Below are 22,950 nucleotides of genomic sequence, written 5' to 3' on the forward strand. Positions count from 1 at the left end.
TGCCTTCGCCCAGAATGATACCACAATATAAGGATAAAATGATTGACTTCAACAATTGGCTAAGCTTATGGTGTCATTCAAAGGGGATCCAGTATCTGTCTGCCTGGGATGACATGATTGACAGACCACGATGCTTTGCCAGAGATGGTCTGCACCTGTCGCCCTTGGGATTCAGGTTACTGGCTAAGGCTCTTGCCACCCCTATAGTACCTTTTTCATGCAAACTTCAAAGGACAAAACCACCACTGTAACAGGTACAAGCATGCAAAATCTGAAGGTAATGCTACTCAATGCTAGAAGTCTAAACCTCAAAATGCACTCTCTCGAGGCACTCCTAAAAATGGAGAACATCGATATCTGTGCAGTAACTGAGACCTGGTTCAAGGCTCCAGAGAGCACCCCTGCAATACCAGGCTACAACTCTTACCACACTTTTCGGCCACCAAACAAGGACCGAAACACTAAAGGTGGAGGAGTGTCAATATTCACCAAGGATATTCACACCACCAGGCTAGTTGGCCAACACAATGTGTCTGAAATTCTCCAAGTGCAACTAACACTAGGTAAGACTGCAATCCAAATTGTAGCTTGCTACAGATCCCCCACCATACCCCAAGATTCTCACTACACCTTTCTAAACATACTGGAAAATATTAAGATAGAACCAAACACCCTAATACTGGGTGATTTTAACTACCCTGCCATTAACTGGGAAAACTACTCATGTCCCAACACCTTTGTGCAATGGTTCTTGGAATTCATAAATTCCAACGCCCTGGATCAAGTAATCCATAGTCCCACCAGGGGCTCCAATATCCTAGACCTGGTCATTACTAACATGGGAAATCAATGCTCCATACCTATGGTCATACCCTCGTTAGTCAGGTCTGACCATAAGCTAATCACCCTTAACATCCACATCTCACCCCCACCCCCCAGTAAAGAAACCACCATAAAAAACTTCTCCAAAGCCAACTTCATGCTACTCAAGTCAGAAGTGACAAACTTCATGACACCCATGCAGACGGGAACTGAAAGTTCAACTGCTGAATCCTACACTAAGGCACTGTATGAGCACATCCACTCATGCATGAATCGTGCCATCCCAAATAGAACCAAAATGCTCTCATCCAAAAAAAGGAAGCCAAAATCTGGTGGTCCCCTGCCATAAACAAACTTTACAACAAAAGGAAGAAACTTTTGCAGAAAAGAGGAAAATCCCAGGATGCAAAAAACTCCCTTACTAGCATCAGTAAGAAACTGAGATGCCTCATAAAATCCTCCAAAGCTAGTTACGAAAATAAAATTGCCAAAGATTCCAAAGACAACCACAAAGCATTCTATAACTATGTCAAGAATCTAAATGGCAATGCTCAGATCTGCTCTGAGCTAAAACAGAATGGCATTAAATATACTGATCTGAAGGATATTGCCAATATCCTGGCAGATCGATTCAGTGCCAACTTCATCCCCCTCTCTCCCCCTAAATGGCCCATCTCAATACCGGAAGATTGCCAAATTCCAGTAATAACGGCCACACAGGTACAAAACACACTCTCTAAAGCCAAGAATACAGCATCCATGGGACCAGATGACATCCCGGGCTGTGCACTACATGAACTACAATATGAACTGGCACCTCACCTAAGTGTCATGTTTAATCATAGCCTCACATCAGGTTTTGTGCCCACCGAGTGGCGCAGAGCTACAGTTATCCCAATCCACAAGGGGGGATCCACCTTGGATCCCGGAAACTACCGTCCCATCAGTCTGACAAGCCTTATCTGCAAGGCCATGGAGCGTATTATCATGGAACTTATAAACAAAGACATTGGCAACCTTCAAACACTGGACCCCACCCAGTTTGGGTTTGTGAAGGGCCGATCTTGTCTCCTGAACCTGATTGACTTCTTTGAATCAGTCTCTAGAGCCATGGACAAGGGTAAGGTGGTCCACACAGCCTATCTAGCCCTTGCCAAGACCTTTGACACCATCCCCCACTCTGGAATCATAGATAAACTTACTAAGTTGGGCATTAATCCCTATGTCACCCAATGGGTTGCTAAATGGCTTACTGATAGAACCCACACTGTAAAAGTAGCCAACTCCAAATCCAGCTCCAGACAAGTGACAAGTGGAGTACCTCAGGGTTCAGTCCTGGGGCCGCTCTTGTTTGGCATCTACTTCTCTGAAGTACAGGTTAACACTAAGGGACTCTGGCTGACAAAGTTTGCAGATGACTGCAAACTGGGAGCCATTATTGAATCCCCAAATGATGTGGATACTCTACAAAAGGGCCTTACAGAAACAGATGCTTGGTGCCAGAGCCAAGGGCTCAAGCTCAATGCCAAGAAATGTATTGTTATCCCCTTTGGGAAAAAACATGTATCCATGAATTACCATATAGGTGGCAGTACACTAAACACAGAAAGTGTGATAAGAGACTTAGGGACACAGGTGGACAGTGGTCTCACCTTCGATAACCACATCGCCACAACAGTGAGGAAATCCTTCTATGTGGCACACCTCATCATGAAGGGCTTTTCATCCAGAAAAAAGGAGGTCATTGTCCCACTGTACTCATCCCCATTAGACCCATTATAGAATACAACGCCCCATTTGGTATGTACCTCTCAAGACATCTGCAACAACTGGAAAGGCCTCAGAAATACCTCACTAAAAGAATCACAGGCCTAAAGCAGATGCCCTACGCTGACCGCCTTAAAAAACTCCAGCTATACTCTGTCACATATCGTCTACTCAGAGGCGATCTCTGCTTAACATACAAGGCCATGTCAAACCCAGAGCTGTTGGACATGCTACACTTAAAGAAATCCCAATCCCTCAGAGCTACACGCTCCAGGGATCTAAACCTTGTCATCACAATAAGCAAAACATGCTAGAGGGATAGGTTCCTGACCCAGAGACTCTCCAGACTCTGGAATAGATTGCCCATACATGTCAAGCAGAGTGCCTCTTTGGACCTCTTCAAGAGGAACCTTGACGATTGGATGGGAGAAAGGAAATTCACCCCAGGGATCACGTCAGTCGCCCTGCTAGACAGGGGTCCAGGAAAGTAAATAATGTGGGAAGAAATAGCCAGGGAATTGTTATGGCTAGGCTTGTATAGGCCCTAGGGCTGATAGCCTAGTACCAACCTATGAACCTATGAACAACCACTATGTAATATGTGCTGCATTAGCCTTCAAGTTCATCTATCTTTCTTGGTGGTCTCCTCTTTCAAAAAAATCTAAACCAATGGGTGAAACCATTCAGTAAAAACTGTTTGTAGGTTTAAAGTACTGGGATATTTTTCAGGCACCCTAATGTTTGTGGACATCATACTTGATTTTAAGCTCTGTGTTTCTAAATTACAGCCAAACAATCCACTTAAGTTGTACTGAGGAGTTCAACAGAAAGGCTGAACATGCATGTCTACAGCTAGTGGGGTGTGGCTTTGTTGGCTTGAATGAACCCATAAAGACTTACAAAGTAAAAGGTTGTGGGCATTCAGAAGTCATGTAGCTGAAACACTGGCATGTCCTTAATGGTCATTTGCAAATATCACATGGGCCTCCACTACAGGAGGTTTAAAGTATTGCACCATGAAGATTCTAGCTTGGCTGGGTCTCTCTTGCACTTTTTTACTTTCAACAAAATTATATGCTTGGTTCTGAAAATTGCATGGGAAAACAATGATATTACAAAATCTTTCCTGGGGAGTCAAGAAAATATCCACTGAGTCACTGCAAAACACTACAAGCGGATGTGATCTCTAGGTCAAATTCACAATTATTAGCAACATGTTTCTATGAAGATGAATATCCAAGAGGATACACATGGGACTCTACTATACTGATAATGATGATAGAGCACCTTGTACCAGATATGAAACTTATGTACTTAGCATAACATTAGATCTGGATGAGCATGTCCAGCTTTCTCAACATGCCTAGCCTCTTTTCTCTGCCTCACTGCAAACATGATCTAGAGGACCCTTAGTTTTTTTTCTTTTGTTTCTGATTCACTTATGGCCAACAAAACAGAGATATGAAAAGTAAGCTATTTGCACAGCACTATTGCTAAAAGGTGATAGACAAGTAGATGCAAAGTTTTAGATCCTCAACTGACTAAAGGTCTGTGGTTTTAGTGCTACTGTTGACGAGTATGAACTTTTTCCAGATCCAGTATTTAGATAAGTACATACATTTCACTTTGTGCTGGATAAATGTGTGGACTGCCTGCAAAACCTATTGTTAAAGAAAACTGAAGCATTTTACTTACTGTCAGAATAGAAAAAGCCATGTTGTCTTCATATCCATATGAGCTTCCTCCTATGTCTGTCTTCTACAAAGACATGAAGCTTAGATTGCCTGGTTACTGTAAATTGTCCCTATGATTGTGCATGTGTGTTTCACTAAGACAGACTGTCATCCTATACAGTAGGCATCCTACATCGTTCCCTTGTGCAAACTACTTCTGGGACACATTGGAGATTATGTGCCTGATCTGGATCAAGTAAGTACTGGTAACATTCGAATGAACATGAAAAAAAAAAAAAAGCATCAAGGCATAGCCCCCCCACACACCCACACCCACACACACACTGGTATGCACACAGACAATTGTACCACACACTTATCACACTCACTCACACATTTACTTACCCTTGCTGTAAAATCCACAGCAGCACCACGATTTAACAACAATGTTGCAACATTGATATTCCCATAATGAGCAGCAATATGCAGTGGGGTAAAGCCACTCTGAAAGAAAACACACCAAACAAATTTGTTATGTCATTGTGGAACATACCAGCTGGAATATTTCAGCAACAAAAGAGCTAGACTTTTCAAGTCCCACCATTACACAGAGAAAGTGCTGTACAGACAAGCTATGTCGCTGCATGCATCCAAGTGATAACCTCTACACTTAACAAATCACCTGCTCCAAATGGTGCTGAATTCATAACTAGAGCAGGTCAGAATTTTATTAAAAGAATGAGTGACTCATTGTTGTGGCTCAGAAGCATTTACTGAAATATACAGAACTAGCATGCTTAAGTCAAATTTTAAATAAATTATTAATTACTAAAATATCATAGCTGAAACAGTACTTTTATCTGTCATGCAACAGACTGTGCCCTGTGTCCCTCAGTGTGGACCTCTGTGCTCCTTCACCCCCGCGTATTACATACAACTTCCAGACTGCACTACCCAGGAGACCTAGGGGAATACTTATTTTTAGTGAAGCAAAGTGCTCCCTTACTCCAAAGTAGTATGAACTCAGGATACATTTACAGAGAGTAGATACTGGTGTACACTCCCCACATTGGGGGGGGGGGGGTGCAACTCCCTTTCAAAACATATGATAGAATTATAATTTTTTCTTGTTTTACACTGACAATGTATTTAGACTGCATAGATGCTATTACTTTCTCTACTGATATTCACATCATACATTATTTCATCATCTCCTTTTGGCTTATCCCAGTTAGGGGTCACCAGAGTGGGACAACAGTCCGCAGAATGATTGAAAGTGGAGTTTTATGGTGTCGAGTTGCCAGCCCGGCACCCAACCTTCCACAGAAGGCACACATGCACACACACACACACACACACACACACACACACACACACACACACACACACACACACACACACACACACACTCTCACACCTAGAGCCAATTCTCATCTTTAAATGAAATACAGTAGAACTACTACACTTGAAGAACAAGGCAAAATTATTCGCTCTACTTGCAAACACTTTCTTCTGAAATAAACTATTTCTTAATTCCTGACTAGACATATGATAGCAGAAATATTGAAAAGTAAGTGAAAAACTGAAACCTTAGAAAAAATAAATCTAGCAATGTGGTCACAGGCGTACTAACTCTTTAAGTAATGTAAGACTTATAATGTTTTTGTGCTGAACCACGGATTCTTATTATTTTTGGAAGACAACGCAAGCACGGATTCCGCACACTTACAGAAATGATTGTGGCAGTAGTAGTGTTTCCACAGTACAGATGCCACACTCACACGAGTGCTGTCTCATTCTGCATGAATCAGAGACAGACATTTAACTTAGCAGAAAGAAGCAAGTTGAGGATCTCATGATTCATACTAAGATAGGCAGCTTACATTCCAATAAATAAAAGCTTGTGCCAGTGGTATAAAAGATTAATTAAACTGAGTTTCTATGTTGGAAGCACAAGAATTTCAATTGTCTTAGTCTATATTTGCTTTACATTTGTTAAAAGGCTGTGGGGGGTCAGTCATAACGCCCCTTTCAGACATGACCTGGCACACAGGTGCCAGTCAGTGTAAAGCAAAATATAAGGATATAAATGATTTGAATGGGATTAAGCGATTATATGCAAGCTTTCATTACTGTCTCATTAGTTTAACATAGCATTTGAAAAATTAATGGATTAGATTTTTTTAAGCTGACTTCAACAATTATATACTTGATAATTAGTTAATTCTTTCTTTGGAAAGATAACCAAGCAGATCACTATCTATCTATCTATCTATCTATCTGAATGACATGGCACAAAATAGACTCTTAGGTGTAGAAACGCATACCTACAGTGTAATAAGCCCTAGTTATTAACTGAGCACAATCCGGGGCACACACATACATAAATGATGGACATTTTCTGCTTTCTGTGCATCAGGTTGCATAAATATATATTATGACAATATATTATTAATTTGTATAAGTATGAAATATAAAATTGCATTTATTGGCAATACTGGACATAGCATACTGCATAGCATTTTTTGTTTAACCTGGACATGTTCAAAAGTCAAGCTACCAAAATATTTCAGCTTGGCCAATCTGATTTTGTTGTACTTCAGACAGAGTTGAGGGGCTAAATCCTTGGAAAATCCAGCTCTTTTTTCATTCTGTTGACTTGATATGTACAGCGATAATTTCTCAATGAATTACAGTTCTGAAATGGCAATAGGTCTCCCATACTATCGCATGACACCTTTCTCAGAACAGTGATGAATCAATACATGCTACTGTTAAAAAAAATCTTTGCAATGCATCTGACAAAAAAATCATTGATTAAACTGTTAAGACTGCCAGTAGTAGAAAAAAATTACTGTATGTCAGTATTCCATGATTCCTTTCTGAACTAGAGTGGATTTGGTGCTATTTAAGGACCCAAAGATAAGATTAACAGCTAAACCAAATCTAAGAAAAATAATATGGTGACTTGCACCTCAATAAACAAATAAAATGAAAATGCTTAGCAAATGACTTTCTAGGATTACTAGCAGTGGAGAGCTGTGTCTTGATTCATTTCTAGTATATGTAAATCACTGCAAACAGTGTGTCCTACTTACAATGTATTTACATATATATTGCTAAGCAATGCATTTGTCAAAGAAATACATCATTCAGGTAAATTGCAAGAAATGTTGAGTGAATTAGTCATGCAACCAAAATCAAGCATATCTAAATAAACCCTCATCACCACATGCTGCGCTCCTTGTCAAAGAGTGGGTGAGTGTGGGATGGGATTTGGGTAAAGTATGATTTATAACACAGGAATTTTCAAGTCATTCAGAAGAATGCTCATAAAAATACCTCATGTTTCACAAAAATATGAAAGTCACTGATTGGTAATATTTAGTAATTTTCTTTTATCTTAACATAATTTTTCCTTAAACATGCAAACAATTCACTTAAACTCGTGCTAAAAACCCTTCTGGGACAACTGAGGATGCATTTCTAAATGTTCAGCAAGCCTTGCAGACATGCTAGCTGCAACTGCATTAGATATAGAACTCTTCATTTATTATTATTTATGGCACTCAAAGTATTTTATTGACACCTGTGTTCAGACATGTCATGCAGAAATCTAAGGAATTACACTCGGATGCACTTTCTGGCAGGGTTATCTGCAGCTACTGAAGCAGCTGGAAATGCATTTAATTCATGTTTAGCTGTTTGACCAAAAATCAATGCTCAGATTCTAGCTCACTCCAAGCTTCAGCTGCAGAATGCCCACTCATTTAACCTGCTTTCTGCTCCTGCGCATGCAGATTTGGTGTAAAGCAGAAACCTCAAGAAATTAAAGGCAATGCAAACAGAAGAGAGATAAATAGATGATAAAGCAACAGCACTAATTAATGAAAGAGTGACTGTGCATGTATATCTACCTCTGTCGTTCTATTCACCACCAGCTACAATAAAACAGTGGGCAGCGAAGAGAGAAAAAAATGAAGTGTTAGTTTACCGCTAATGACATGGATGCAAAAAAGCTTTATGATGGCTACATGACATGTACAGTAAAGCAGCGATGTAAACACAGTAGGCACAAAAAGATAGGACCAAATGGCAAGCATTAAATACAACTCTAAATTACTGTAACATCTCTTAAAAACTTCTCCTGAAATTCAATATGGAGTGACTATTCGAAGTCTGTACCGTGGCTAAAATGATCTAATCTAACAGTACTCGGGTTTATAGTTTGTATTACTCATCATTATACAGATGTACAGTTAGCATGTTCTAAAATCATATGAACTTAGGACAGCACCCATGCTAATGAGTCAGTGGTATCACTTCATACCTCCAAATTTGTGCTAGTTATAAGAAGTATCCACCATTGTTTAGTTGTTATGGATACTTTGTTTACCTAGGTGTTAAACTTGTATCAACATAAAACTACATACATATTAACTGTAAAGCAACAAATCACCCATAATTGTCTTTCTTGCTCACAAGTTAGCCTGCAATTTTCTATCTGCCACAGCAGTGCTGTTTTCTACAATCCTGGTCGCTACTAGTACCCTTCACTCATTAAACATTTTTCTTACATTAAGCTACCTTAGTCATGGTTTCTCATAACATCTTCACTATCTACCAGGCCACCTCATTTGGTTTTTATTAATCTTAGTAACTAGTATCACCCACATTTATAAACACAATTTTACCAAGCTAAGAGAAATTGTAAATGTTCTCATTTGTGTATGTATTTATAAATCTGTACATGAACAGTAGATAATATTGTAAAAATTGCACCTGCATTGGTGGCATGAAGGGATAAAGGCCTAACAATGGAGCAGGTGGTATAAATTGGATTAGTGACTCATGAGCTTCACAGCACAAGTATAGAGGAAGGGGTGCCCATCCTGAGGGGATGGAACATGTCAGGTGCAGAAGCTAGCTCTCATAGGTAAAAGGAGACCACCTAGCTGGGCATATGGGAGGGATGACAGGAAACGGTTCTAATGACCATAAGTTATGTACATGATGGCTCCTGTTGCCATGTGCCATATCTCCCTATGTGACTCCTTGTTCTCAATGTGTTATTAATGTACAGAGTAAACTTCTTGAGATAGTGAGGCCCACCCCATGCTATGATCATGTTGCATACAGCTTTGCAACTGGGATATCAGGGAGTTGCGAGGGCATGGCAATCAGGAGAAGAGGAGGAGGCCTAAGAAAGGGCTGGAAGGGGAGGAAAACCATACTTCAGACATCATAGCATAATCTACACTTAATATCAGACTATTTCTGCACTTACTTTAAACCACTCACCTATACATTACAGAAACATTTACAGGTACAATGACATTCTTAATGTCAACAAACAACAAATATTTAGTGAGTGAATGGTCAGTGTATGCACCTTACTCCAAGGAAAAAGGGGATTGACAATATGATATGCTCCTGATATAAATCAGGTACCCTTTATAAAGTGTTTTGTAGAACTGAAATAGAAGTATGTCTTAAATATCCTTACAGAAAAGTAGGTATACAAAAAACGTCTTTCATGTGCACAAAATGCATGGTTGATTACTTCTGGTGTTTAGTATAATTATCTCTGTGATTCTTCAACAAAATTTTACTGATGACAGTCCACAAGCTAATGGAAATGTACAGTGCACTGAGTATAGTCCGTATGTCTTACAGTTCTACAGCACAAAGAGTGCTTGCATATCTAATCAAAAGAAAGAAAAAGATTTTACATATAGAAGGGGAAATCTGAAAAACAGAAATTGATTACATTATTTTTTTAGACTGGTTGATTGAAAGAAATTTTAGAACAAGAGAACTATACATTTCTGATTACTTGTACAGTGAGGCAGAAAAAAATAATAAAGCGACTTTTAAAAAACAAGGAAAAGGAATAAAGGTTTCGGCTGGTGAAATAAAAAGACTACATTTTTTTAGATAACATTTTGTAAAGTTATAGTCATATCATTATACAATGTTTTACTTGTATAAGAATATAGAACAATTGTGGTTGAAATATAAAGAAAAGTATAAAATTTAATTTTAAAATGGGAAAATTTGTTTTAGAAAGAAACTAAAAGGAGATATGAGACAGTAATAAATTACTTTGAGATGGATCTGAAAGGGAATGAAAAAGAAGACTGAAAGAAAGAAATATATAAGGAAATATATTAAAGGTGGAAAAGTTAATAATTAAAAATATGTATTACAAGGTAAAGCAGAGGAGGTCTCTATTTTTTAGGTGAAAAGTAAAGAAAGATAGCAGTAAAACTGAAGGAATTAAAGGGGAAGATGGATTAAAAAATATAGTATGAATGAGAAAAAGAAAGCGGAGGAAGAATTTTTTAGTAGAATGCACAACGATGCAGAAAAAATCGTGTTGTACACAGACTCGAACAAAAAATAAGACTGATACAAAGCAGGTTGTGAGAAAAAATTGGATTAAATTAACTGAAAGAGGTACTGAAGGAAAATTAAAATAAATAAATATGCCAGACTCAGGTGGGATAACCTATGAGTTTTATAAGTAAATGAAAAGAAAAAAAATGTTTCTACAGGTTTTGAATTATTGGATAGAATATGTAGTAACAGATAAAAAAATATGTGAAGAAGTTAAGCTTATTTATGCAAAGTTGACAAAAGCTGTTACAAAACTGAAGACCCAATACGTTAAATAATGTAAACTATAAACTTTCAATGAAAAATTTGCAGAAGAGTTTAGGTTAGGCTATGGATGGATTAGAGGGAGAAGGTATACATGGCATTGAAGGAAGAAATTATAAAGATATGTTGCTTATTGTTAAAGAAGTTGTGACAAATTCTACTTGAAGTGAATAATGTTTAAGTGTAAAGGAAATAATGAGAAGGTATGTGATAAAGTAAATCATAAAATAATGTTTGAGATAGTATTGTAGAATGGATTACATAAACACGTATATATATCTAATTAAGAATGAATACAGTAATTCCTGCAATAAAATTTTAGTTAACAGACAGTTTAGTGAAGAAAGACATGCAAGAAGAAGTGTTAAACAGGGCTGCTCATTAACTAGTTTCTTGTTGGCTGTAGTGATTAATACAGTGATGGATAAGGCAGTTAGATCTATTAGTGAAGGAAATGTTTACTTATGTCAGAATATTACCATTCCTATATATTTAACATATATGGATGCTTTGGTTATTATTACAAATGGAAAAGGATAGATAAAAGAAACTATGAAAAATATAGGTTTGTGTACTAGAAACGGTTTAAATTTAAATAAAGAAAAGTATAAACAATATGTTGATTCAGTTAAAAATGCAGAAAAATATTTACAAATTCAGAGATTAAAGTATTAGGAGTAAAATTTGTAAGAAGAGACATAAAGAAATGTGGGTTACTATTTTAAATTAGATTAAGTATACTGTTAACATGTAGAAAACATCTAATTTATTTTAAGAGAAAAACTTTATTTAATACATTTTTATATTTTAGGAAAACTGGGGTATGTGGGAGATATATATATATATATATATATATATATATATATATGTATTTGCTTTATGTTTAGAGAAAGAGGTACACAAGATGCTATTTTCTTTTACATGGGTTTTCTAGTTTAAATCCTATAAACAGAGGAGTGTTATAGTGCAAAAGAGGAGGAGGAGGACTTGATTTAAAAAAATATATATTGTTTATTTGTCATCATTACATTTGTTTTGGATTTTAGGAAAATTTCAGGAAACAAAAAAAAAAGATTATGTTGGTAACATATTTTTGGAAAATATAAGGATATAATTTAGAAGAAAAGAAAAAAGGGGTTTAGATAAAGAAGAAATATATAGCATGAGTTAGTGAAAAGATGGGTCCTAATTTGGAAGAATAATAAGAAAATAGAAAAAATAATGAAATAATATAATAATGATGAAATAATGGAGAAATGTTATTACATTAAGTTATGGAATAATTAGGAGGAAAAGATGAGAAAGGCTATTCATGAATGAAGGGAGAATAAATTGTGGAGATGTAAGCTTTTTATGGCATCTTACAATAGACAAATTACATGTAAAAGCAAATATGAAATACAAACAAAAATAAGATAGATTGTGTACAATTTATAACATGAAAGAAACAATGGAACTACTTTTTAAAATGTAGAAAGACCAATGAGGTTGAGACTTATGTGATAAAGAATTTAAGTATGAGGTTTTTAAGAAAATGGATATAATCATTTAGGGATTATATGAAAATTTAAATAATGTTGGGATAGATAAAATGGATAGATATAGAATAAAGATATGAAAATGACATGTTATGAGATATTGTATAATTAGATTTGGTATAAATAAATGAGAGTTGATAGCATTAAAATGGCTATGGAGAAAAGGATGAAGGAATGAAGTTATTAGAAAAAAAGAAAGTGTATTGAAGATGTGTCCTGAAGATACAGACATAGAGGATTTGATTTCTTGATCTCTTAATTTTTTTGAAATCTTGGCTTCCTAATAATTGTGTGTTAACAATTGAAAATGTTCAAATAATGTTTTTAAATAAAGTCTCCCCTACTCTTTTTCATATGTGCTGAGGGATCTTTTGCTATCACCAACTCAAGCTCATGGGGGGGCATTAGTTTAACATTTCATTTAAAATACAAACAGCTCATACTTACTTGATATAGAATCAAGACAGGAACTATGCTACGGCAGCATGTCACAAGTATAACATTAACATTTTTTTTTGTTTTCACCTACTCTAATGGCAAACATATGAATACGACTCTGTATATATGCAATTCTGATACGTGTAAAAATCTGTCTTATTATCCATTTGTTGAGTTAAATGAATTTAGGGACTAGATTTTATTGGACGCAGGTTTATACTAACACTTGAAGATATAGACTTTCTACATCCTGACTGGGGAACATTCTGCCCATTGAAAGGTAGCTGCAGTGCATTGCATTCCAGTCATACATATTGTTCTTGGTACTCCAAAGGACTGCACTTTGAACTATTTTAGCAGCACTGTTCATGCTCTACTGATCAAATGCTTATCTTTTGTACACTATACGTAGCCCACCTCTACTCTGACATGGGTCAGATCCAACTGTGGTGTTCTGTTTCTTGTGAGTCATGTTTGGGCTTTTTATGTGCAATTTTCACAATACAAGTCATACACACTGTATGTAGAGCATGCCTCCTAATATCATCCTACATGTCTAGTAGGGCCTATCATCATGCAACAAAAATCTGCTTTAATACTACAGGATCATGAAGTAACTTGCATTTTTTACGACAAATAATTTTCAAGATTGTTTGCTAATGTATATCAAATGCAATTTTTGAGTAATTTTTAAATATTGTCATTTCTGGTCAATACATTCTTGTTTCCTGTTTAGCAATAGAACAAATACAATATTTTCAAAATAAGTGACCTCATATTTTTGTGAAGTGAGTATAGGTTAGTTATCCCATATATTTTGGAAGAGTACAAAAATGACAGTGCTTTTTTAAGTTTGATTAACATGGGTGGTGACATTTCTACATTTCTATAATAAAAAAAAACAGGAACTGTAACAGCATGATGGCAAATGTATGAAGTGCGTGACTTATACTATGACAGCCTGAAAGAAAGCTGATTCCAACTATAAGTTCACCTTTGTATTTAATTAAAAAATGTCGGAATTATGTATATTCCCTACTTACAACCAACCCAACCAAAATAGAACCTATTAATAACAGTATTACAACAGGGTACACCAGCCATTCACTGTGTAAACCTAGAAGCAGGAAAGAAATATATCATTCTCCTAGTACAAGAGCATCTTACTTACTGAAACTACTTTCTCCCTGCTTCTCCTTGTAACCATCACAATGGCAGCAGATTAAGCAGGGCAGATCAAATTCTGCATTCATCAGCCACATACTTTGGTATGTCCTGTCACCTTCAAAACTGTTAACAGACCAGCCAAAAGTATAAACTCTGACCAAATTCTCTTTCCATGAACCACTGCTTATGACTTTAGGTGATGACACAACCTGATAAAACAAATGAGCTCTGTCTGAGAATCCAGCTCCCTTTCCACACCCTACATCACTTTAAAGCCCAGAAAGCTAGGCCCATGCCCAGACCTGCTTTTAAGTTTCATTCCTCTCCTTGCCATCACTTTTGAGTAAGACCCAAAAGTATTTATGCTTCCTTCACTGAATGCTGCAGTTATGCCACCCACTTCAAAAAGACACCCATATTATTCCAGGACAGAACCATAGTATCACATGTGCTGCTGCTTACTCCTTTTCCATTTGCTACACAATCAGTACAAAATCAATCAAATCCATATGAGAGATCATAATGAGCTCAAAAGTATAGCAAACCAACAGAGATGCTAATTTCAGGTCCTCAAACTGGATACCCTCACAGTCTTGGGAGGATCTTGATATCCTGCCAATGAAATCCATTAACAGGAGTGCTGAGAACACAATACCCTCAGTGGAGGTAGATGCTGATACTGAAACAATTTCATTATTCAGAGATGTGTCACTTTGCTTTCATACAATAAGAGGCTAAGAAGCAACAGTTACAGAACATGTTACAGTTAAACATATGCACCTAGATTTTCAATTTGTCATTTATCAGGCTTGACCTCATAAACTATGCTACTGTGAAAGCTCAGTTCCATCCCAAAATGTGATTTCATACATTAACTCTGAAACTGTCCTTCCAGATAAAGTGCACAATTCACGAGGAGGGTACTTAGGAGTGAAATCTGAAGATTTGATGCAAAAATATTCTTGTCCAAGTTGTTCTGCTTAATATACAGCACGTCTCCCCTTATTCTTTGGTTACTTTACAATATTCTGGCCTTAAGCTTTCAATATGTTATGTGTGGGTTCCCATCCCATTCCATTCAATAAACTGTATCTCTGCATTTGCGCACTTGAGTCACAAATGGTGATTTTGTGCTACGTCTGTGAAATTACTAATCTGGCTTGAATTGCATACTATCAGTGCTGTAGTAAATCAGATGAGTCTATTCAACAAGTACTCTAATGGTGTGTTCTAAAATTATTGATAATCTCTCACAGTAGAAAATATGCACTTAGTTATACATACATTTGCTTTAATGTTCACCAACTACTGGCCCTGAAAACACAGTACATACAGCAACCTATTATTTGTTTACTCAACAAGTAAGGACATTCTCAGAAAGAAATCTGATATACAAGTTGAGAATCATTCTCAACAAAATACGTATAATTTTAGCGACTTCCTCTAACTCAACCTCATCTTCTCAGGCAATAAGGAAGTAATTTTATATACATATACATACACATACACACACACACACACACACACAGTAAAATGCTGCAAAAGTGCTACTTTAAATGATGTGTTCCTAGTACAAATCTCACAGACTGTTTTTCATGCATCCCTTTATTTTGGGATCAGTTTGAATGAGAAGAAGGTAGTATAGAGAAGAAACCTAACACAGAGTCATTACCACACAATTGATGCTAACATCTGCAAATGTATCATTTGCAAATACCCCTATACATGTTACATCTGTGATAACAGTCAAAACATCCATCCTTCCAAACCCACAGGTTACATTCTTTTTCCAAACATGTACTTATGGTGAGATGTGTGTGCTTGCATCTCTTTATATATCTATATATATATGTCTATATATACATTTACGCCCATTTACAAATATATATATATATATATATATATATATATATATATACATACATATATATATATATATATATATATATATATATATATATATACATACGCACATATATATATATATATATATATATATATATATATATATATATATATACATATATATATATATATATATATATATATATATATATATGCACATGCGTGTGGTACCATTTGCAGAGGCTCATAATACTCAGTCCTACAATGTGCAGACACAATGACAGAAAATGTGGACTTTCATATGCTAAGTCTGAGACTGCCAGTTCTAAGAATATTCCCTTTTCTGTGAGGTACGGTGATCTCACAGTTATGGAAGCAGAGGGGATCTTGTTCTGCTACAAAAAAATCAAGTTTTAAGAAGTAAAATAATGGTTTATATTTGGTCTTCCATCTGTTCATTTTATATTGTGGGACTTGGCATTGCTAAGACTAACACACACACACACACACACACACACACACACACACACACACACACACCTGATGATATTCTTCTTTCCTTCAAATTCCCTGACACTTGTTCAGCAAAACAGACATTATCCAGTGTTTGGAGCTCCAAATAACCATACAGACTTTGCTGAGAAATCTGCCAAACCTCACAGGCACTTCCCTAGTATTTATTAACCAAACAGAGCTCTTGCATTAGGATACAATTCCCTGGTGTCATTCAGGACTTGTGTCCCCTAGACATCTATATACTACATCTCAGCTGCACAGAATTATTTCTGCTAATCTACAAGACTTTTGAGTATGACGCTCTCATGTACAGTGACAGAGACAGATACGCCATCTTTACCTCCTCCTTCCCTTCAATGAAGCACATTGGCATTCCTTATCTAAGGCTACAGCCAGGCACACACTGTGCATGCCATGGTATTATAACTGTTTATATGTTCATAGGTAAGTATTACACTAGCTGTCCTTGCAGGTTATTTTAAACTAAGCCAATTTCCCTTTTTAGTGTTTGAAAAACCTATACATTTTGATGTGAGATCAGTCTTACTCATCCCATAGTCTATAATAATATGTCACCAAAGCAATCTGAGGGGCCCATGCATGGAAAAGAGCATTTAGGAGGTACCTCTGTCCATCAGTAGTACAAGGGTTAGTCCTGGGGTAAATTTTCTGTTTCCCATCCATAGATCAAATTATGCTTGAATATGGACAGGGATGAGTTTTGTTTTATGTGGATGGGGAGCCTGTTCCAGAGTAGCAGTATCTTCTGTGAGATATATGTCCCTTAGATCCCCAGACTGCCATTTGACTTACTGATGTGCAATAGGTTCATGATTATTCAGCTGGCAGATGCCTTGTATGCCACAAACAGGTCACCACTTACTATTTTATTATTTATTACCATCTCTTATCATTTTATTATTGCTGTTTTGTGCAATTACCTATGTTATAATTTCAATTTAAAAAGTTCTGACAAATAAACTATCATTTTTATTTTTTTCTTCTTTAGAATATATGACTGGACATATTTGCTTAAACCTGCCACTGTAAGAGGGTTTTTTCCTCCTTCTTTTTAAGGAATAAAAAGGCATGTTCAGCATAAACATGCACTGTCATGGAGGAGCTACAATCTAGAAAGTGTTCAATTCCAAAAATCCTCAGCCCCGAGTTACAGTACTACATGTTCTACATACCTGAACAGGAATGTTCTAGGTTTCAGGGAGAAACCTGTCTCCATTATGGTTTCCCAATGAAATCCACACGTAAATATCTTTATATTCTACCACTCTGTGTTAACTAATATGGCTCTAGCAAAGAAGATAAATGAAAGGCTACGATGGTCTCCATACTTGGATTCAAACATTCAAAGACAGAAAGCTATGCATGGAACAGGCAGGGTAAGCAACATTTCTGAACAGGTAGGTTCACTGGTGGAGTGGTGGAACAAAAGTGCATACTAGTATGTCTCCTTCTAGGCATTTGCTGTGGACAGCAACACAGACAAACAGTGCATAAGATCTTTTAAAGGACTGGACTTTTCACTGGGAACATTATAAAAGTCACAGTTAGGTTCTGTCTTGTAATACACTGAACAGCCAAAGCTGATATGATATAAACAGCAATGAACAGTTGGGTGTGCCCAGCTATCTAAACCACAGTGACGAGAAACAATACAGGACACATGAAAGGCTACACTATAGCATTTCAAGGTACAGCAATTCAGTTAGGATATTTGAATCCTAAAATAATGACAGCCCACCCTACTGAACCTGTGCAAAGCACACACATACTATCTGCATTTCAGCCTTTTCATATGGGAATAGTTGTTCCTGTATGCCCACTGTTTGATTACTTAAATTCAATGTCACTGCTGCCTTGACATAATGACAAGGTGACTTTTGGATTTAACAAGCAGTGCCCAAAAGTCTCTACATTTTCTACCACAGTGAGAATGCATACAGATACAGGAGGTCCTCGTGAATTTGTGATGCTAGACTCTAACAACGACTGTTGTATCTTCTACAGTTCAATATACTACATGACTACCAACACGGGATTCTATGTGTGTGTGTGTGTGTGTTTGTGTGTGTGAGTAGCCACTGCTGAAATACCCCACGGAGACCATGATTGTTTAGGGTACATGTGTGGGGGTCACAGGGCATTGCAGCTGGGAGTCTGAACACAACAGTGTGTAAACATTGCTAACATAGCCTAAAGGGCATAGAAAATGTTAGTGTTTTTGTTACTGCTGGTATACTGTTCAGACTAGGAAGAGTTTGACGTAAGACTACTGCTGGGGTACCTTGCAAGACAAAAAAAAAGCCTGGATTAGGAGTGCAACATCTCTCAGAACATGAAAAAATTGGGAGAGTTGTGGCACATTACACAGCACAGGGCAGTCGGGCGAGTGGCTAGCAGCAAGTGACCAGCCAGTACTGGTATACCAAAATGTGCAAAAGACAGAGAAAGAGAATGGTGGTTATAGGTTATATTATATATAGCTGCGTTAAGGACAAAATCTGATTCGGGTGGGCATCTCAGTAGGCTCTGCTACTACTTTCCACATTTTATACATATCCGTAGGGAAGTTTAGGATACAACTTAATACTGACATTGGTGATACATCACGTGGGTGAAGCAAAGTTTGAACTAGGAGTCTGGCAAGCTGTTGCTCAAGTAACCACATAGGGCACAGGACACTTCTACAGTGTAGTGCAAAAAGCCACTAGAAATCTGATACTATATATGGCACATAAGGTCTATGAGAAAAAGGGCAAAGTTATGAAAATACAATGTATATAGCCAACAAAAATCAAACACTGATGGAACAATATCAGCAACTAGACTGCTGGAATATTATATGGCTTTTTGGCACAGAGTGATAAAGCCCTGACTATGATGAGATTAAACAGCAGCCTGGGTGCTGGGGAAGGAAAGGAGATAAAGGCTGGGGCAGGGGCTTTCAACTCTCTCTGGGAGGGGAATGACATGTGTCTTAGGAGTGTTATACCGTAAATGCTGCCTAATGGGGAATAGAAAAATATAACTGGAAACATCTACTTCTCAGGGGTGTTTGTGTGCCAACGTTATTTATGGAAGATTGGCAATCCTGTGCAATATCCACCCCTTAAGAGGTAGAGGGCATATGTGGGAAAGAGCATAGACACTAAAGCAATAACCCTTTGGAAGCTGACTAGATGACAATATACCATGACAGTGCTCTGAAATGAGTGTGTTATGGATGGATGTGCTAATGGTCTGTACGTACAGATGAGCAAAAAAAAAGTGGTGGACAGCAGGGATACGGTACAGCAGCATGAGAAATGATTGTCAATGTGAAAGGGAAAGGCTATGTGAACAAAGCTAAGCCTGGGAGGATTAGTTATAGCTGGTGGGTGCTTGTGTCACCACAGGTATGTGAGCCAAATGCAGGACAAGTATTTTTAAGCAGAAAAGTGTAACTACGAGGAACTGTAAAGTTACTGCACACAGTAAGCATGTTACATGCCTTACATGGGTTGTCAGCAAGAAGGTACAGACACTTAGGTGACAGATGTTTTGGGAGAATGTCATGCATATGAAAATAGTGCACAGTGGTCACTTTATAGGATCATATCACTTTGTTTCTGAGAAGCATAAGCCATAGGTATGCAAGGTGTATAAGCAAGTGCTGAAGCTCATCAGTTGGCATGAAATTGCTATCTGGCACAAAAACTACACAGAAAGACTATAGGGATGGTGTGTATCTCTCAATTGTCCCTAATTCTGCCTCATTTTTATTCTTTCCCTCTTAAAATAATACCGAACATCAAAACTGAAGACAATGTCAGTTAAATTCATTGCAATTTGAAGAGAAGTGGCTAGGGTACTTAAGATTTCCAGCAACGTATGACCTGAAGCAGTTTCTCTTACATTTCTAAGAGTTTCATGTATTTGAGGCTAAATTCTGGTTAAAACAAGAACATTTCAGCATACGGACATCTCCTAAAAAACATGTTTTACGTAACCATTTTACTTAAATACACTAACTCCTCCATCACACAATCACAGAGAAAAGAAAAAAAAAAGTGCAAGCACAGTTAATCACCACTAGCGGAGGAATAAAAACCTGGATCAGCAGCAACCTATAGTGTGAAACAGTCCTCAATGAGTTCATCTCTAGCAAAATGAATTTGAGTTAAACTATCACCCAGTTTAAACTTAGGAGACATAACAGCGATGTACATTTTTAGGCGATGAGCTAACGATATGCATAACAAATTCACATGACAAGATGACTGGAGGTTTTATAAGAAGGTCGGTGCGCTGTTGCATAATATGTATTTATGTGCGATTGCATTAAATACCAGAGATGCCAAAATCTACTAGGGTTGCTTTCAGGAATAATGTTGCAAATATAATGGGGTGACATAAAGCATGAATGGTGGATTCTCTTACCACTGTATCAGGGAATGATACTGCATTATACTTGATGGTTATGCACGTATAAGTTACATTTAAGTAAGTCATGTAGAAGGTGCCAGTTATCAGGGATGAAAGCATCACATGGATTTCACAACAGTAGATAATGTTACTACATAAGGAATGTACTCAGTTAATATGAAATGTGGACTACTGGTGTCAGCAGACTTCAATGATGAGACCAGGTCCTTACAAACCCACTGTTTACTAGATTAAAATATATCAAGTTGTGAAGTCATAAAGGATGGAAAAAATGATCTTTGGTGCAAAATGTACCTAAAGACCTTATAGAATAGATAGTGATGAATCCTACATGGCCTAGTTAGTTTACAAGACAACATTCAAATTCTAATGCATTTGTGTGAAACCTGAATTCACATCTGCACACTGCAGTTTCTCTTAGTACTGTTTCAACAATGACAGATAATCAATGATACAGTTATGCCTCCTTTCACCAGTAATAGATCAGTTACTATTCTACAGAGTAAGCATAACTTTGTGATTTACATGGGCCTATAATTCTCCTATCTCAGCAAATAGCTGCAAGTGTCTTATAGATTTTAGTTCAGAAAAACTGAAATAGAACATGCAAAGAATGTACATGCACAACAGTTTTGTAGCTTGCTAAGTATCTGACAGATGACCATTTCAGAGTCAAAATTAGTTTCTAACAATGTGCCATAAAACTTAAATACCATGTACTGGAACTGCTCTATAAAAGTCTAAAAATTGCTTTAATAATAGTTCAAAACAATGTGCAAAAGTGTGAATTCATGTGACTATATGTAACCCACCTTGGACTCAACATCAGCATTGTGATCACTCTGAAGGAGAAGAGCTGCAGCCTTTGTGTCGTCCTTTCGAGCAGCGATGTGTAGGGCTGGAAGACGAACTTTTCCTTTTGTGTCATTTTCCAGCAGTAGAGAAACCACCTGATCATGGCCCTGCTGCAGAGCTACTGCCAGTGGTGTAAATCCATCCTAAAATGACATCAAACAGAAAATGAGAAAGAGCTGTATACCAACATAACACCATGGCCAAGAAAACGGAAACATAATACTGGATTTGTAATGACAGCCAATAAACGTGATTATTTTAAATGGATATACTGATAGCCATTAACCTGAAGAGTGAGGCTGGTAATTTGTTAAAGCAGACTGACCACTTCAAAATTCCAAATAACCATGGTTTCAAAACATGTGTGCAATTTACTCCAAATGAATGACACAAAACAAGCACTGTTTGTGACTTCTGATTTAATACTGTACCTACATAGGTAATATAGCTGAGTAGTGAATAGAGTGTTTACAAATTAGCTACTGTATTCACCTGGAAAATCAAGCCAGAATGAGGGTAGAGGAACTGAAGAATACTCTAGAAGCAGGGCATACATGCTTTTCTGCTTTGCTAGTTCAGGATTACTGTATGTTATTTTCTTATGCTTTTGCAAGCTTTCTGTAGTTATCACGACAGAGACAACTTTTAGCATCCATATTGTCAAGCCTAAAACAGCATGATTAATGTCATCAGGAATCCTACTGGGCTTGTGGAGCAAAGACGACAAAAGGGACGATCTCATGTGCCATACCTTTTCCACTGAACTACATCAATCAATTTGAATTACAGATAACTGCAGTAGGGCAAAAATCAATGAAATTCCATTTTGTTGAAGCTTTCCCCTCTACAAATAGTAGATACTATAGTCTTATGCACCCCCACACACCATTTGGAATGAGGCTTGGGAGGTAATCTCAAACTTCCTTACCAAAATAGCCATCCTCTAGGGGGCTCATGTGACTTTCAGAAAACAGATGAAACTTAACAAAACAGCACTTGCACTGAGCTGACTACTGATTAAAAGGCCAATTCCAGCAAAGGATTACAGATTTTACATTAAGGGCAAACTTATTTAAAGCCTGATTTATCAAGTATGTCCCCTCTCAAAATGGCAGATCACAGAGTTTTGCATTAGGGGAAGCTGAAAACTGTTTTCATACATCAGTTAACTTTGTACTCCAGATTCACTTCCTAAATACACTTCAGTTTATGTGTAATCTGCA

The 22,950-nt window shown here is 37.1% G+C and overlaps 1 protein-coding gene across 7 annotated transcripts in view; it reads right to left on the reverse strand.

The window, feature by feature from the left end:
* ANK3 (ankyrin 3) overlaps window positions 1-22,950 on the reverse strand; it is a 2,432,060-nt gene that overhangs the window by 1,134,416 nt on the left and 1,274,694 nt on the right. For 5 of the 7 annotated variants that reach the window (XM_044056400.1, XM_044056402.1, XM_044056401.1 and 2 more), the window contains exons 6-8: window positions 21,685-21,870; window positions 8,180-8,203; window positions 4,668-4,766 (exon numbers count right to left, since the gene is read on the reverse strand). In XM_044056400.1, coding sequence (XP_043912335.1) covers window positions 4,668-4,766; window positions 8,180-8,203; window positions 21,685-21,870 — 309 coding nt within the window. The remainder of the gene's footprint in view (window positions 1-4,667; window positions 4,767-8,179; window positions 8,204-21,684; window positions 21,871-22,950) is intronic. The other 2 variants (XM_044056405.1, XM_044056406.1) reach the window with 1 other exon arrangement.

The sequence above is a fragment of the Protopterus annectens genome, chromosome 14.part0, assembly GCF_019279795.1.
Source record: "Protopterus annectens isolate FY-2018-M chromosome 14.part0, PAN1.0, whole genome shotgun sequence".
In the NCBI taxonomy this organism is placed as follows: domain Eukaryota; kingdom Metazoa; phylum Chordata; order Ceratodontiformes; family Protopteridae; genus Protopterus; species Protopterus annectens.